Source organism: Perca fluviatilis, chromosome 19 (genome assembly GCF_010015445.1).
Source record: "Perca fluviatilis chromosome 19, GENO_Pfluv_1.0, whole genome shotgun sequence".
NCBI classification, from domain to species: Eukaryota; Metazoa; Chordata; class Actinopteri; order Perciformes; family Percidae; genus Perca; species Perca fluviatilis.
Window position 1 is genome coordinate 33,737,587 of NC_053130.1, and position 19,141 is coordinate 33,756,727.

Sequence of the window (19,141 nt, forward strand, 5' to 3'; positions counted from 1 at the left end):
AACTTGCCAGTCTCGTGCCAACTCTGCGAACCTCATGGCGACTCTTTTAGCCTGGGCTAGCTAGCCAGCGGACCAGTCAAGGTTTTCACACGTAAACCCAGTGGAGAAGGGGAAGAAGATGAACCATTTGATTAGGAGTCCCTGATCAGGACGGGGACATCAACGCTCCATGGCTCAGTAACACAACTGGTCAAGTTCCACAGACTGATCTCATGAAGTGGCGTATGTATGACACGCCAATTCGGATGCCATTTTGGCATGTTATCAAAACGCATAATTGCTTTGTAGCCTTTTTATCAATGCCATTGACCTACATAACGTGTTAATTTTCGCCGTAGCGAGTAGTATGAAAGGACGTAAGTCCGCAGAGGGAGGATGTTTGGGGTTTTTGGATGAGTCAAACAGGACTTTCACCCAAGAGAGATGGGATTGCGTCCCGCGTGTGGTGTTTTTCAATAGTTTTTTTTTAGTGTTAATTTTCTTATTTTTTTAAGCCTTCCCCAATGTTTCTTTCCTAAACCCAACCATTTGTTTTCCTAAGCATGTGACATTGGTCACCGTCGTGTTTTTTTGTTACTAAAGCCTTTCCACATGTTCATTTCCTAAACCCAACGACGCCACGTGGTGTGTATGTTTACATCCGCTGTATACAGCGTAGACATACGTGTGGATAGCTCAAAATGCGTACAGAGAACGCCACTTGGCTTTATAAAACTGGCGTGTATGTTTACGCAGTCATGATGCCATGCTGCGTTTCATTAAAAGTCAGAATAAAAAACTGTTGCAAAACGTTACACTTTATTTAAGTCACTTTTCACTGATCCTTTCAACCACGTCTTTAGCTTTATTGTTCCAAAAGGGAAAAAGCCAAGAGTAGAGAGAAGATGTGGAAACCCAGTATTATTAACCACTGACAACGGCTGGTCGTCAAGTGCAATCATGCATTTGGCAAGAGCCTAGTTATTAACGGCTGACATTGCTCCTCTGTCGCCTATACGTGCTTGACGGAGAAGTTATTGTCACGTTGCTATGAGGTGTATCGGGTGTGGGAGTATCTGTCATTTTATGATTACAAGCACGAGTACATGCGCGCAGCATCGGACCAATACCCGATTACTTAATAAGCAACAGGAAATTGCAGTCAGTGATCAACAAATTATGATGTGGCTTTTGGTTAAAAATGTGTAAATAAAATAATGTCCAATACACAATTACAGTTAAAGCTATGTGGTCACGCACGAAAGCTTGTATTTAAGAAGAGATTAACATTTTACAAATGGGTTAATTGAGTGCATATTTTGTGAAAACATGAATTGTGTATGGCCTGAGCAGACCCATGTTGGGCTAATTGTGTTTAGAGTTTTGAAAATATGACTACAGATTGGACAAAAGGATGGAAGATTGTAATAAAAATAAAACTAGTCACCAAGCTGTAATTAAAGTGGTTCATGTGGAGGGAAAAATAAATCTATTAAAATTATCTTTTAACACCAATTTTCCAAACCTATAGATGAAGATATTTGTACAACTTGTATTTTCTGATTTTATGTCCAGGAATTGATCCAAGATACACATGTTTTATAAGTTCAGACACTGCAGCTTATGTCAAGATTTAAATTTCAGGGACACAAAATTACAAACAGTATAAAGTTTGGAGAATGACAGAAAGTGCCGTTTTATTGAAAAGATTGTTGAAAGACAAAACGTTACTAAAGGTCTACAACAAGTATCACACATAAGTATTTACAAAATGAGAATTCACAATGATATGTATGTAGTTCTGTGTTTTAGATTTTGTTGAGGCTGGCAGCAGGCAGGGTGGATTTGTCCAAGTCATCAAAGTAGGGGTGAGTCATGGCCTCGCGTGCAGAGATCCTCTTGGGGGGGTTGTAGGTCAACATTTTCTACAGCAGAGACATGAGACAGGGAAGAAAAGGAGACCGTGTCACTTAGGAAAGGTTATGTATATTATTAGGTTATGTATGAATCTATAAAAATAAATCACGAACCACAGTGGAACACACAGCAGCTCTCCAACATATTTATATTAAGTGATTCCTTGGATTAAATGAGTCAGTCTTATTATACAACACTCTGGAGTTATTGGAAATGTTTGGACAATCAGCTGTGTCAGGGAGTCGATGACACGGCGCTGTGTTTAAAAAAATAATAAAAAACATAAAAAGCCTACAAGTGAAGTTTGGCCATAGTGGCTGAGGATCGATCCATGGGGGGGAAAGATTCCAGCAAATATTTAAAGTTACAATACGATTGAGCGAGTAAAGCAGCTTTGTGTTTGTGTGGCATTTGTTCATTTTGGTAAATCCTACCAAATATACATAATATAATACAACATAAAATAGAGTATGATTATAGGTTTTATTTAATTGGTAACCACTGAATCACGAATAATTGATGCATCAATGAATAAATCACCGAAGTTCAGGTTATGCGTCTGCACATGGTCCACAACAGAGGAACATCAAAAGATATTAAAGTTCTGATAAATAAAAAAAAAGTATAAAAATACAAACTTAAGATATGAAACTTAGTCCTTTGAACAAAAACACAATAACAAAAAAAAAATCTGTGTAGCCAACAGGGACGCTGTAGAGCGCCCTCTGGTGGACTAACTATGCAACGCCAACACTCAAGCCATTATAAATGCCAATATTTTGGAAAATGCCTAATATCAGCCCTCCGATATAATGGTGAGTAATAGAAGTGTACCACCAACGTCAAATATTTTTCTCCCAAAGGAAACTAGGTTCATCTGTACTGACTTTAATCGGACCGACCGGTCTGAAAAGAACACCCTTGGAGGACCACCGTTAACCGCACAAGGCAACAAGGAATAGATTCCTCTAGTGTCCCAAATTCACTTTTTATCTCAGCAGCCAAGCTGGCGGGTAGATGGAAAAAAAATTAAAAAAATCCACCGGCCAAGCATATTTCACCGGCCAAAATAGTAAATAGTATTTTTTTGTAACTTAGGCCTATATAAGAAAGCTGGTGTTGCAAGTCGAGCTGTTAGGGATGTTAATGATTAACAGTTTACCTACAACAGGAGTTTTGACTTATTAGCCTAATATCAGTTAAACCAATATTAATTAAAAAAAAGTTTAAAAAGGTGTCTTTTGCATGATAAAAATGTAAATGGGCGATTGAATCCATTTCTTAACTGCCAAACTTTGAACCAGCACGTTGTGTTTTAAGCTCCTCTGTTTTTCTGCTTGCCGAGAGCTACGTGACACATGAAACTATACCGATGAGGACCGGCGAGTTAAAATCGGCCGTCCGAGAGTACAGCAGGCAGACACACCGCTGACGGCCTGCAGGTGGAGGCGCTGGAGACCGGCTCGGACATACACGCCGCCGTGGACACGGAAAATGTGTCCGAGCCTCCCAGACGGGTGAACTGAGACTCCGTTTCCTGCTCGTCGGTCAACGGTTAACATTTCATCGTGCTGGCTGCCAAAAATCGCAACTTACTAGTTAATTAATTAGCCCGAGGTAAACGCTAGCCATCAGTGAACAGAAGTGACGTGGTGGCTGGCGTCTGGTGCGTGCGCCTGTGTATCGGTCCGCCCACGCGAAGCGCCGACGTGCGGACAGCAGAGCAACAGAAGAAAAGGAGCTGCACCTTCACCAAAAGGAAGACTTAAAACCAACTATTTGGTTACAAACATTTCCTCGCCACGTGAAGGATAGCCCTCGGATATTTACACGCCAAAACGGAAAACGTAGCCGCATTTGGCGACTGGCGAGCGTTAACTTCGGACCCTGGATTCCTTTTATCTGGTTCTTGTCATGTAGAGGAAGGATACATAATATACCAATAGTAATTAAGGTACTTCAGACTGGAGTTGTTAAATGGTTCGGCACTAGTCCTTACCGCCAGCAGGTCCAGGCCGTTCTTATCCAGGTTTTTAACCATTGACGACAGGTTCCCAGACTTCCATTTAGGGAAGGTGTTTTTGTAGTCCGGTAGGCTCTCGACTTCAGGCCAAACGTCATTGTTTGGGGTTCCCAGAGTCCTGCAAAAACACAGAGACAGACCGAAGGATTCAAACAGGGAACTGCCGTTACACACCAGGTACCGCCCCAGGGGACCAACACCAATTAGGGGATTTTTTTCAGAAAACACAGGGCTACCTGGAAATACTACTGTAAAGATTTTATTTTCTGTGGCTTTACTTACGATCTTTTGTATCAACTAATATTTCACGTTTTAGCTGAACGATGAATCGGTTTTAAATACCGTAAAAATCGCAATTTGAAAGAATGCGATTAGCTAATCATGAAGGTAGCGATGAATCAAATGTATGGTGTAGATTTTGGTTATTTTGTATTATTATATTTACTGTTTTTACAGAAATGTCAAATGTGGTTTACTAGTTTTAAAGGGGTGATAGAATGAAAAACCAATTTTACCCTGTCATAGTTGAATAACGACAGTTCGGTGGGTAAATAGGACATACATATAAGCTCAAAATCCCACTGACACCCCTTTACTATGAAAATTTCATATTTTGAAACTGCCGCTGAAAACGGGCGAATCCCAACAAAGCTGGAAGTTGACGTCAACCTCCCAAAAACCGGAACCTTTGTCAGCCCATGGGTGTATTAAGAGAACGGTCACGCCCCAACATTTACATAGGCTACACAACTGACCTGAGATCAGGTAGTCTTCTGAATCTAGGTCGTGCAGATCTCAGAAAATGTATACATTGTTCATATTGTTGCTATTTTACCATTAAATTCAATTCTGAGACTTTTTATGCGGGAAAACAACTACTTAGAGGTCAAATATGGGCCGTATTACGAAAATTGATGTCTAATTGCAAATTTTGTCCGACTGTGTGTCGGACTTCAGAGGCTGGTGCTGCCTGTGTTGCTGCCCTCCGCCTGGCCTGCCTTCCTCCACAGACCCCGCTTGCTGTGAGCCCGATTGAGCTCCGCACGGCTGCGCAGCCCACAGCACCTCATACCCGCCAAGAAAGTCACCGTTTGGGCTGGTGGACTACTACCAAACGCTGCTGCTCTGACAGAGCTCCAGGGCCTGCAACTCCCCTCTTCCTGCTAGCTAAATGCCCGTGTGTGTGAGTGAAAGCGCGGTCAGCGAGCTTGTTACGCCAGCATTCTCTTACCACAGATTCTAGTTAATCTTATAATGTGTGTAATTATAATGTGTTGAGTTATTTAAACAAACGATTGGGAAAATAAACGCCGCTTGTCCATGAGTCTCATTGATAGAGCCTGCGACTGGATGGAGCTCTATCAATGAGAGCTAGCAGCTCCTCTTAGAATTCCTCTGGAATTCACAAATATTCATTAACTTGAAATCGGACACGTGGTTAGCTTTATAAAACATTTAGTTAGATGTTGTATAAGTAGCGTGTCGAAATTCAAACTGTAAATATACTCGAATTACGACCAAAAATGAAGCTAACTAGCCGCAATCTGTACACATAGGATTGAAGGGACAGTGCGCCAACGTAGAAACCCGTACAGCTCACAAATATTCATTAACTTGAAATCGGACACCGTTGTTAGCTTTATAAAACATATACTTAGATGTTGTATAGCTAAGTGGCGTGACATGTGTGTAACATGTGGTAAGAGATTGCTGGTGTAACAAGCTCGCTGACCGCGCTCTCACACAAGGGCCCTTTAGCTAGCAGGAAGAGAGGAGATGCAGGCCCTGGAGCTATGTCAGGGCAGCGGCGTTTGGTAGTAGTCCACCAGCCCAAACGGTGACTTTGCGCGGGTATGAGGTGCTGTGGGCTGCAGCAGCCGTGCCGGAGCTCAATCGGGCTCACAGCAAGTCGGGGTCTGTGTCTGTGGAGGAAGGCAGGCCAGGCGGCGAGCCAGCAACACAGGCAGCTGAACTCCGACACACAGTTTTACCAAATTTGGAATTAGCCATCCATTTTCGTAAAACGGCCCATATTTGAGCTTTATATAGTTGATTTCTCGCATAAAAAAGTCTCAGAAGTGAATTTGGTAAGGAAACATTGCAGTGTCTGGAATATGAGATTCTGTCGCGTTTCTAATGTCTGTGTATTGGGGATTCGCTCAACCAATCAGCACACGACCTCTAATGCGTGTGTATGGCGAGTCGGCTCTACCAATCAGCGGCGTCTCTATGTGTGTGTACGGGGCTAAGGCTCAACCAAGCAGCGCGCAGCTCATCTAAATATTCATGACCATACCATATTTGGAAGAAAAGCTCTTGTTACAAATAGGGCCAAAACACAGGGATGCATAAGGGCCAATAAAATATCAACCAGGCCATTTTCAGCCCAACTAATGTTACATACCCCATTAGGAGACCATAAGGAACAGTGTGAAATACCCTATATAATCATTCTATCACCCCTTTAAGGAAACGCAACATTTAGTCCGGTCGGTGTTGTTTTTCAGCAGAGACCATAGTGCTAGTTTGTGTCTTTTAGCTCTTAGCTTTAGTGGCAGACCGTTAGATATCTACAGTTGTTGGAATCCTCTCCAGTATTGATATTGAGTATTATATTGATATATTGACCAACCCTACTGCCAAGTGTAACGTTCGGGTTTGCATGCGGTATGCATTCCGAACCATGAGTATTGATCCATACTAGAGCTGGGCAATATATCAATATTATAGATATCGTGATATAAGACTAGATTTCGTCTTAGATTTTGGATATAGTAATATGACATAAGTGTGGTCTATTCCTGGTTTTAAAGGCTGCATTCCAGTAAAGTGATGTCATTTTCTGAACTTACCAGACTGTGGTAACTTTTCTATTATTTGCCTTAACCCACTTAGTCATTATATCCACATTACTGATGATATTTGATTTTCTCCATATGGCCCGGCCCAGCCCTTATCCATACGGATCAACTACGGTCCGTTGCACCACTATGTGTTACATAGTGAATATTAAACTTTAGCTATACTTTGAAAATAATCACAAATTAAGTCGAAATCGCAATATCTGGCAGAAAAATTGCAATTAGATTCCTCTGCATTCAGGTTTGCTTTGGTGTGTCTACCTGAAGATCCTGAAGAGCTGGTCTATCTCAGAGTCTCCATGGAACAAGGGCTTCTTAGTGGCAAGCTCCGCAAAGATGGTCCCAGTGCTCCAAACGTCGACGGGGGTTGAATATCGGGGTGAACCCAGAAGGACTTCTGGAGCCCGGTACCATAGAGTTACAACCTGGGAACACACACAAGGGTTACTTTGGAGGCTCGTTGGTGGTTAATCAAAAAGGCTCTGCACACCGTTGACTCAGTGTTGGTGATGCTCATGCTCCACCTCTGACCCCATGGCATGTGAACAGATTCTCACCTCATGGGTGTAGACCCTGACAGGAACGCCAAAGGCCCGAGCCAGGCCAAAGTCTGCCAGTTTGATAACTCCCTTGTTGTCGATCAAAAGGTTCTGGGGTTTCAGGTCCCTGTGGAGGACTCGACGACAGTGACAGAAGTAAATGCCCTCCAGGATCTGGTAAAGGTAGCTCTGAAAGGGAGTGAAGGGTGAGGGGAGGAGAATGGACATGGTAAAGGACACGTTTACTGAAGCTGAATGGGCAGAACAAGACTAATCCGTTTTAAACCTGAGCACCCCTTCAGAGCTTCTTTCATGACCTCTCTCTTTTACTATAGGGGACTCTGTACTTTCTATTTTTGCTTTAAATTTGAATTCATTTTAATCAGTAGGCCTATAGGTCTACTTCAAATGATATCAAGTTATTCACAGAAAGTCAGGAGCAACCCCGAATATTACAGAAATTCACAATAACTTCCACTCACCACAATTTCTTTGAACTTTACATAACAAATATCTATCTTGCTAATGGTTGCCATTTCAGATAGATAGTAAACTACTATATCTATCTAAGTATAATTAGGATGACATTAGAATAGAAAATACTTTTCTACATTTTTGCGTGCAATAGGGCAGAAATTTGTCGTTGGTACTGGTGTGCAAAATTGGCTATTCTGAATGGTTAATTATTAAAATAAATCTCAAAAATTAACAGGAATTAAATTAAAAGTGTAAATCTTTTTATTTTTATTTAAAAAAAAGGTATAGTAAGCAATGTTAAGTTGTACACTGTCAGATTCAGCAAGTATCTCCTTACGGTCACCAAGCGCTCCATTTCTTTGTGTGTGCTTTCTAGGGCTGTGCTCGATTAAAGAAATTCTTAGTCGACTATCAATCATTCAATTGTACCAACTAATCGATTAGTTGATTTAATCGACAGATCTGTAAATCTGAGTTTCTCCGCAAAGAGTCATGCAAAAGCACCACTTTAATTCTTGTGTTTACCAGAGATGTGCTCGTACGTTTCTTGGAAATAAGTCATTCAGCATGAAAAAAAAAGCATCAAACATGACTAATGGACTAAACAGATCCAAGTTGACTAAGACCAAAACGACCGATTAGTCGGCTAGGAGGGAGCAGCCCTAGTGCTTTCAACCATGGTTTCAACGCTGCAGAAACCTCCGCGATTTCAAAGGAATGAAAAGTGACGAGGGCTCTCGTCGTCATGGACAAGTGAGTGGTAACGTTAGCTTAGCTGTTTCACGGTTTTCAACAGGTCAGTCTAACCTTGTACATTTGCTATTGTTTTGTGACAGCTGCTCCCAACGGACTAGCTTTACAGCAGTTGCTAATCCACAAGCTGACGTGGGCTAACATTGACTAAGTCTATTTTGTTCAGTCAGCAGAGATACTAACCAAAGTGGTTGCTATGGAAATGTGAGTCCATGAATCTAGGGGTCAGAGATTAGAGGGAGTATTTTGACAGCAGACATTAAATATCAACACTCTTCGTGCAGCATTGCACCTTTAATGCTGCAACTAAATGGTCAAAACTCAAAACACAAATTACAATTCCAGTCGACATGAATAGATTGGCTTCATGGTCACTGATACCCTAGTCACGCATTGCCAGATCTTCCTCCAAAGCACTGCGGAGGAAGGTCTGGCTAGCCCACACAGCATTCCTGGATGGGAGAAATACATTCTCTGGTTTATTGGCATTTCTTTAAACCAATCACAATCGTCTTGGGCGGGGCTAAGCTCCGGACGGAGCCACGGTGCTTCTGCTAAATAGTCTCAGGAAGTAGTTTTAGTCGTGCAACAGAAAACTCAGATTGGACAGATAGTCTAGCTAGCTGTCTGGATTTACCCTGCAGAGATCTGAGGAGCAGTTAAACGTAGTCCTCACAAATCCACCGGAGGTTAGAACGCCAACACAGAGGAATGGGAAACCGGACATCTTGGCGAAAAGAGCGTGATAAAGGCGGAATTCCCGGCGGCACCGGAACAAGCCCGGAAGTGAAACGTCCTCGATATAGACAACCGATATCACTATCAACCTGTTATCAGATATCAGGTCGGTGCACCCTTACTTGTGAATTATTTAATTGTATAATCCAATTCAAAACACTCAACTACAATACATAATACAATTGTCACACACAGTAATAAGATCCCTAAGATGAACTGCTACAAGTTTATTAAATCACAAACACAGTTACCTTAACCAGCATAGGGTCCATGTACTGGCCAGAGGGGATGGAGTCCAAGTACTTCTTCAGGTCCATTGACAGGAACTCAAAGATGAGGTAGAGGCGAGACTCCTGCATCAGGACATCCAGGAGTCTGGCATACACACAAACACTGGGTGAGTCCATACTGTACGTGTACATGTTCTCATAGGCTGGGACTCCCACAATCCCAATTTGCTCACATACTCTATGGAAAGGGTTGGGATGGATATTTTTACTATAGGCAGTTGTCATGAATAAATGTCGAAAACATCAACTATTAAATATATTTAATCTTTTCACTGGTACTTGAAGCAAAATAGCATACTAGTGTTTTTAAACAGTACTATTTTTGGTGTTTGCAAACAGTGGATAAAATCTACTTGTAGTTACTCAACACCTTGCTGACAAAAACGGTTTATTAAAGGATTCACAAAGATAGCATTTATGTAGGCCTTTTTCACTGAATGGCAATATATAATGCAGCATGGCGAGGGCTTCTTGTCATTTGTGGAGATCCAAAAGCGGCTAATTGTATGCAACGGTTGTTCTAGTGGCATGCTGATTCCAAGCTGTAGGTCACTTTTTCTATTGGTGCGTTCTTTTTGTCCACCGAAGTCGTTTTACGAGTTGTTTTCCGGAGTTACGACCCGGAAGTTGCAAAAAGAACGCCACCGAGGTCGTATTTACGACTCGTCAAGTCGTCTGAACTCAGAGGACCCCGAGCTCACTTTCAAAGATGGCTACGTCGTGCATCACACGTAGTAAACATTGTGGTTATCTACAATTTTAAGCACTTTTGTCTTTGTTGTAAACAAATGAAGAAGTGGTACACATAGCACTGTATACTGCTACCTATAGGCATGTCGCTACAGTCTTATTAGGAGTTAAATACCGCCTGATTAGTTATTTTGTAGCTTGTGCAGCTGAAACTGGCTAGAGACGCTCGGTTGCTATATGACAACAATGGCTTTAAGCCGAGTCTTGAGCAGAAAGCAGAGCAGTAGCCTAACATTAACGTTAATCAAAACGTAATTTTCATGTATCAAACTGTGAAATATATGTGTGTAATATGTCAATAACTGGGTGAATGGAATCCTAAAGGTTACTAAAAATGTTACAAAAATCCATCTTTTCTCCGACTCGTAGTATTGTGTGACAAAAAGAATGCAACAACCCGCGGTTATTCGTTTTTCGACACGGATGTGACGTCACGCTCAAGCTACTAGTCGCGATTACAAGACAAAAAGAACGCACGATATGTCTAAAGTGGTTTGACGGAGCATGTGTGATATTAGGGCCGGGCAATATATCAATATTATACCGATATCGTGATATGAGACTAGAAATAGTCTTAGATTTTGGATATCGTAATATGGTGATATATTGTCTTTTCCTGGTTTCAAAGCCTGCATTACAGTAAAGGGATGTACTTTTCTGAACTTACCAGACTGTTCTAGCGGTTCCATTATTTGCCTTTACCCCACTTAGACATTATTGATGAATATCTATCTAAAATCTAAGTGTGAAGATATTTTGTTAAAGCACCAATTGTCAACCCTAGAATATCGCCGCAATATCGATATCAAGGTATTTGGTCAAGAATATCGGGATATCTGATTTTCTCCTTATTGCCCAGCCATAAGCGATAGTGTTTATTAGTGCTCTAAGTCAGTAAAACAGCAGTGCCAGGTAGGCCTGCACAATAAAGCGATTTAATTTTTAAATTACAGATTTTTTCTCTCTCCTTCAATTAATTTATTGAAAGCATTTGACATTGACATGTTTTAATTATGTAAAGACATGTTCAAGGAGTTCAGATAGAGCCTGTATCAGAGCCATATTTAGTTCAATGTGTTATAGGTCACTATTTTTTAGGGGTGGTACGGTTCATGAAAAAACACCCGAACCGCTCGGTTCGGAGCAAGTGTGTACCGTCGGTTCGTCAGTACACTGTTAATGGTCACTAACCTCTTACTGCCGTAGTGCCCACTTTATACACCTATGTTAAAACAGTTACTGGAAATGACGAGCGGGATGGGCGTGACAAACGCAACCCATGGCAGCTGATTGGACGATTGCGTCACATGGGTCTGGCTGGTCCCAAATTTCAAAACAGACTGTCATGGCGGCTCGTTCAGAATATGATCTCATATTGTACTAAAATAGTTCACCAAAACGTGTTTCTGAAAACAATTTAAGCGAGAAATAGGCCATGCAGTTGCTGAATCTGTCTTCATTTCAGATCGACAAAGGTCAGTTTAAAAGATTTTCATCAGATTTTGAGAGACACCGAGCCGACCGCTCCTCAAGTGGAGTGGGGTGCCGCTGCAGGTCACGTCACGTCACGTCACATGCAGAAATGTCCAGTGGGGGAGAGGCTGCCCAGAGCTGGAGGATGCGCCAGCGTCGTTTATAGTCTGGTGTGTGGGAACATTTTGGATTTCACGTTACCTATGAAATAAAACAATACAGAACTGCCTCTGTGTGCACGTTTTGTGCAACATGCATTCAATATGCTAATTTTAGCTATATGCTGAAGTATATTCTGGAGTGTTAAAGAAAAAATAAGAACCGTACTGAACCGAAAACCGTGACCCTAAAACCGTGATACGAACCGAACCGTGGGTTTTGTGAACCGTACCACCCCTACTATTTTTGGTAGCCTACTGTACTTAAATGGCCAGTACGTACTTTATTCATTGAAGCCTCTGTGTTTACAGGCTTGTGGTGATTAGAGGTGTGAATCTTCAATGATCTCTAGGGCTGCCACCTCTTAGTCGACTAATCGGTCGTTTTGGTCTTAGTCGACTAAGTCATTTTTTATGCTTATTCATGCTTAATTACTCATTTCCAAGAAACTTATGAGCACATTTATGGTAAACACAAGATTTAAAGTGGTGCTTTTGCAGGATTAATTGTGGAGAAACTCAGTTTTACAGATGGTTAATAAACTACATTTATATTGTGCTTTTCTAGTCTTAACCACCTCTCAAAGAGCACAGCTCTGTCAATTCCATCAACTAATCGATTAGTCGACAAAATCGTATAAGTGTTAGTCGACCAAGAATTTCTTTAGTCGAGGACAGCCCTACTGATCTCCCGATTCGATTACCATGTCAGCGATTCAATTCGATATCGCGATGCATCAAATACATTTTTCTATTAAAGACATATAGGATATTTAATTGATAGCTTTTCAAGCTTCAAAAACCAAACATTCTGCAGTGCTCTAATACTAAATAAATTGGATACATAAAGCTACAGCACTGAGCACATGGCACTTCCTGAATGTGCAAAACACAACAGAATATGTAAACAGAAATGTCGTTAGGCCTACATTAAATTGTAAACGGAAATAATCGATTATGGCCCAGCCGATAATCGATGCAGCATCGTCCATGTCCATGATTCGATGCATCGATTATTTGAGTAATTTCAACACCTCTAGTGGTGATGAGCAATGTGCTATAGGTGCCAAAGAAAATCGTGGCAGATAATAGTGATATCAAATAAATAAATAATCGTGATTCATATTTCCCCCAAATCGTGCAGGCCTAGTGCCAGGGACATATCACTTTTAGAGTCACATACACCACTAGAACAGAGGCCTGTACTACGAAGCAGGATTTGGCATTAGCGAGCTAACTTCAGGTTCAACCCAGGATTTTCTGTATCACGAAGGTGGATCACTTATCGGGTTCAGTCGCCGTGGTAACTCATGCTGAACGCCTAACTTGGTTGGGAGCAGGTTAAGTTGGAGATCAACCGGTGTTAAAGCACCGCTTACTGACCAATCAATACTCGGTTGATAGCGGCGTCACTGTTCTCAGTTCAGGCGGAGCTTGGTGCAAAAAGAGAGAGAGAGAGACGCTCATAAAAGTCAACCCCGTTAACATTCACTGATGGGTATCTTTATGAAAGATATAGATTTTAAGAGGAATGAATTACATATCGGCTATTTGTCGGCTTCTTCAGCCGTGTGTTGCCAATACGCACATCGGTTAGAATTATGTTTTGATATTTTTTTTTATTTTCTCTCACGATCGCTTCCCACTGCCAGGGTTTCAACTGAAATAAATAGCTAAAGCAACAAGTTCATGGAAAGCAAAAGTGTAATTATGGTCGGATCTTGTGCCTGACTGATGGGGAAGTGACCAGTGTAGTCTAATGTAGGCTATTATAGTGGGTGTACTGTACCGTATATTGGCCAGAATCTGCCTTTGGGAGAGAAGGGGGGCATATCATAGTGGGGGGGCCTGGGTGTCCTTCCCCACGGAAGTTCAACGACTTCATTGCCTGCATTCCGATACACTTTAATGCACCAATTTATGGTAAAAAAAAATTACCTTTATTCAGCCTATAGATGTTAAGAAAAAAAGCACGGATGACAATTCAAAATATATTAAAAATATAATCGAAAGTAGCCTATGTTGTTACGTGTCATTGGGCATTTATAGTGGTTAACCTATATAGAAATCCTGGAGCTTACTATCACGTAGACTACACCACTGGAAGTGATATTGATAGGATAAGCGTTGTGATTTACGTAAAACAGCGTCGGCTTTTTTTGCCAGCTTTCCTTCCTGCATTTTGACTGTAAAACGTTATGTTCTTCATATTTATGTACAATTATAGTTTGCTCTTCTTGTTTAAAATATGCGGCTATGGTAGATGTTTGCGATTGGTTGTGGTGCGCAAACACCGCCTCTTTCATGTGAACTCGCGCGCCGCTGGATTGGGAAACCCAGGGTTGACTGAACTAGTTGTTAACCAGCGTCGTGATGCAGGTTATGCGGGACCGCGGTTGTTAGGTGAAGCCGGATAACTGAAAGAGATCCAGGGCATGTTGATCTTGCTTCGTAGTACAGGCCCCTGGTGTTATAACATTAGATAGGGCTGTCGTGGTTACAGCATTACAGTCACACACCTACTGCAGAGTCAGGCTTATTACAGCTGCCCCCCCCCCCATTCCTGCAAGTGAGTTACTGTATACCAAAAGTGTTCAGTAGTCTGTGATTCAATAACGAATGTGTGCCTGCCAAATGCACGTGAGCGGAGTTGAGGGTTAAGAATTTCCACTCCCCCTCACCGAGTTGTTCATCCCCCCCGCTGTATTGTAATTAGTATAAGATGATCGGCTACTGCCCTCCCTCCTGCCGCCGGTGCCCGGAGCGCCTTGTTCAGCCGCCCACAAAAAGGTCAGGCAGATAACGCCGGTGCTGTGGCCGCTGGTAGCATGAAGGGAGGGTGGGCGCCTTCATCTGCACGTACCCTCATGCTCATACTTGAGCGAGAGATGAGGAAACGCTTTACCCGCTCTGTGCTTGAATGCAGACCAATATCCCTGCAAAGTCTGCTTCTTAACAAGACATTTAGACTATATATGCTATAAAACGATAAACTACTACTACTGGGATTAAAATGTTTTAATAATTCTCTTTTTTTCTTTAACTGCAGCAGTTTGAATGACTTTACAAAATGTGTGTGGTAAAAATTTATATATATATATATATATATTTTTATATATATATATATATATATATATATATATATATATATATATATATATATATATATATATATATATATATATATATATATATATATATATGATCTCAGGACACTTTCCAGATCGCATAGGCCTAGACCACACTAGAATTTACAGAGACCCAACAATTCTCGCAAGAGCAGCTGCACCTAGTACGACAGCAGTGAGGAAAACTTCCTCTTAACAGGCAGAAACCTCGGAAGAAAACACAGCTCGAGGTGGGCGGCCATCTGCCTGGAATTTCAGCCGCTTTTTTTTTACTTTTACAAACCCTTTAACACGACACCCAATTCCGTAACACGCATTCTAAACTCTACACCAAGCGAGCGTACCGTACAACGTTGGGATGCTTCAGCTCTTGAAGGAGGGAGACCTCTCTGACAGCGGTGCTGGGAACCCCCTCCTCCTCACTCTCCAGACGGATCTTCTTCATAGCCACAACCTGCCCGGTGTTCTTGTGCCTGCCCTTATACACCACCCCGTAGGTACCTGCAGAACAACAAGTGACCAAAGCTTTTGTAACCGTATTAAGCACAGCCACACTTCTAACTTTATATTCACGACCATGATGATTAAAGTACCTATAGTGCAAATGGAAGGGTGCTGAGAATAAGTTTACAGTGTAACTTTACTTCAATTAAACCCAAACCTACAATAATTTCAGAAGCATAACATTTGTAGCAATAGATTTGAATAATTGAGATTAAGACAAGAAAACAATTAGACCAACCTTCTCCAATTTTCTCTATCTTCAAGTAGTCTTCCATTATTCCCTGGGGAAAAAAAAAAAAAAATATATATATATATATATATATATATATATATATATATATATATATATATATATATATATATATATATATATACTGTCATGTCAAGAGTGCTATTTCAACAGAAATCATTACTTTTCCATAGCTTCGGCTCATGCTTACCGAACTTTGATTTTATTAACTCACTGCCACAGAATAGCTTATGTGTTACGGTTACTTACAATGTCAAATGTGGCCTAAAAACTAACACGGCTGTGAAAGGCTGAATTTGGCTCATCGTGTAACGTAAACTGTTAATTCAACAACTTACAGCAATGCATCATACACTTTTAAACTTAGAGGTAAAGTTGTTTTTTTCTTCAACTTTATTTATTTTTTTGAAAATATAGTTTACATATATTCAGTCATCACAGATCATAATCAAATAAAATTATACAAAAAATATGTGCAAATAATATAGTATGAAAGTAATAATCTAAACAGAGAAATTAAAAAAAACTTTTTGAAACTGCGTTAATAGACAGCAGGAGCACTTAAAGAAGTTTGAGTAGACATATTAAACAGATATTAATATAGCTTTCTTATTGGAGACCAACTTTAGAGACTCAAAGTACATGTCAAATTCAACCTGGAATAGTCTGAAGCACGGTGTTGCTCTGGAAAATGTTTCCTTATGGATCTTTAACTTTAAGGAAGATTTACAATATTGCATAACTTTCCATCTTTACATTTAAAATAGGTAATAATGTGTTTCCCTTCAAGTGTGATTGTATATTTTGTTTTAGATACACTTAGAGGTAAAGTTATTAAGTTGGCATTTCAAACTGTGACGTTAACGTTTCGCACTGTGACGTTAACGTTAATGCTGTAACATTAACGTTATACAAACGATAACGTTAAACTAGGTTAACAGTGGCTCATAACATTGCCCTATTTTACACAGAATTTTAACAACAGTTAACTCGTGTTTTCGTTTCGACAGTGAGCCTTGAGAGATGAAAAGACATCAGCGTGTTCCAGGCCCTTTTCTTCATGCTAAGTAACGTTAAGCAAGTTAAGCTTGGCTAACAGTAGTGCTAACACTAAATCGTCACGGCTAACGTTACCTTCTTTTGACTTTCTCGTGGTAGCTGAACCCACTTTATGCTCAGCTCGAACGATCCAAGTTAACCTGACAAATAATTTAAATCATATTTCAACATGTATCGTTATAAAACAGTTATAATTACCTGACTGTGCCTGGTTTGGTTGAATGTACTATCCGTGCACAGACTGCCGCTGAATGCTGACAGACTCTTTTGAAATGGCCGCAGTAATGCAACGGTTCAAAACTAACCAATCAGCGAACGGGATGTGTTTCAAAACCACCAATCAGAGAACGAGAAACTGTCACATGGGGTGAGCGGGAGAGAACGCGCCGACGTAGCGTGGAAATATGTATGTCCTGAGTTTCGTCTCCCAGGCAGGGACCACATTCCTCTCCCCAATCTACTGTATAATATCCTGTAAATTAATATCTAATGTAGTGATTTAATTCGTAGAATGTGTTGCGTAGAGAAAGTATGGCATGGAAGTATATATACATTCATAACATCTTTATTAAAATGATGTCCCATTCAGGGTTAGCCTACATTCAATGATCTCAATGTGACTGTCTCTCAGGCTCAGTTCTTTCATCACATTGTCTGAAATGAAAATCTGGTACATAAATCAGTACATCAAAGTACATTCTCTGATAATACTCACCTCATATTCAAAGATACATGTGTATCTGCTGTACTTCAAAATGTGGACACCTCATTATTGTATTGTAAATGATATGTAACTTGTTTTGTCTTGATGCAGTGCTTAAATACATGGTGGCCGACAGGGGGCCAACGCCCTGCAACTTCAGAAAACACATGCAAATAGACAAAACACAAGCAAATTAAGAAAACAACTTCAATGATTTGACAACACATGTGCAGCATTCAGCAAACGCACTGCAAATACACACAACACAACCAAATACATAAACGTGCTGCAAATATGAAATTATGCAATTACACAACGGAAGTTCTCCAGACCTCTAGAGGGAGCAGCTAAGTAGAACAGCTGGATTTTCGACCCCACGGGGAGAGAGCGCTCTGCCTTTATTAGAGTCGGGTATGGCTGCAGCCTGGAGAACTCCATGGACTGTATATTAAATTCATATTATTGTTATTATTAATAACATAATATATTAATAATATACAGTCTATGCTCCGACTCATGCCCTGGATGAAGCAGGTTTTTTGCATTTGTTTTCGGGGTTTGCTGCTTTTCTTTTTGCATCGTTTCATATTTGCAGCGCTATATGCGTGTGCAGGGTGTTTGCCCCTGTCGGCCACCGTACTTAAATGAATACAAAAATAACTTTGAAAACAACATTTTTTTTCTCCAATTAAATCATGTTTTTAATAGCAGTATTTTGAGATGATCAATGCATCATTGAAATTCAAATTGAATAACCCAATAGCTCTTTTAACTTTATTGATTTTATATGGCCATAAAAGTCTAGTACTAAAATAGTGGCACACTCCAGACTCCATAGAACAGCACTGAATTCACCAGAAAACATCTGATAAGTGATGCTATTTTCGAAACTATGAACACTTAACTCCAGTCCATAGTGTCAGAAACAATCCCTGTGCAATAAACCTGTTAAACCAAGCATCCACTTTTCAAGTAAATATAGTTTTATAGTGTTAAATACATGTACATATCTGTCAAACATACACTGTATATACTGTCATATCCACATATCTCATAAGCAACCCCTTATATTTATCATTCTATATTTTATTTCAGCACAATTTGCACACGTTATACTCTTCATACTACTCACTGTGTGATCCGGTGTCAAATTCCTTGTGTGTGTTCCTATGGTGTGTTTACATAATTGGCCATTAAAGCTGTCACTTTGACCTAAAAGTAATTCTTTCTGTTGGTGAGTGCTGAAAAATGTGATTCACACAAGAAAACAAAGACACCATGTTTGGCTGTAAATGAAGACAAGTGGGAGACAGCTGAGTTCAGCTGTGCACAGTTGACTTTACAGCTCTAAACTGAATTTATTCCATTTGAACATGTACATATAAGTTACAACCACAGATACTCTTAAATGAATGGAACACTATAGTTCTATTTGTCAGTGATTACAGACTATTAACAACATTAAACCTTTACAGCCTTAAAAGTCGTGAGAAACCGGCAGATCTGTCTCATACTGTCAAGTCCTGTGATGAAAAAACT

General features: G+C 40.5%; 1 protein-coding gene across 1 annotated transcript; it reads right to left on the reverse strand.

Moving 5' to 3' along the window:
* Positions 1–1,645: 1,645 nt before the first annotated feature.
* cdk1 (cyclin-dependent kinase 1) lies at positions 1,646–17,203 on the reverse strand. Its single transcript, XM_039783976.1, has 8 exons — positions 17,098–17,203; positions 15,829–15,871; positions 15,431–15,587; positions 9,539–9,662; positions 7,338–7,508; positions 7,042–7,205; positions 3,896–4,037; positions 1,646–1,904 (listed from the first exon to the last, which is right to left on the reverse strand). Exons 2-8 carry the CDS (start codon positions 15,863–15,865, stop codon positions 1,788–1,790), a joined length of 912 nt encoding a protein of 303 aa, XP_039639910.1. The 5' UTR covers positions 15,866–15,871; positions 17,098–17,203; the 3' UTR covers positions 1,646–1,787.
* Positions 17,204–19,141: the final 1,938 nt, after the last annotated feature.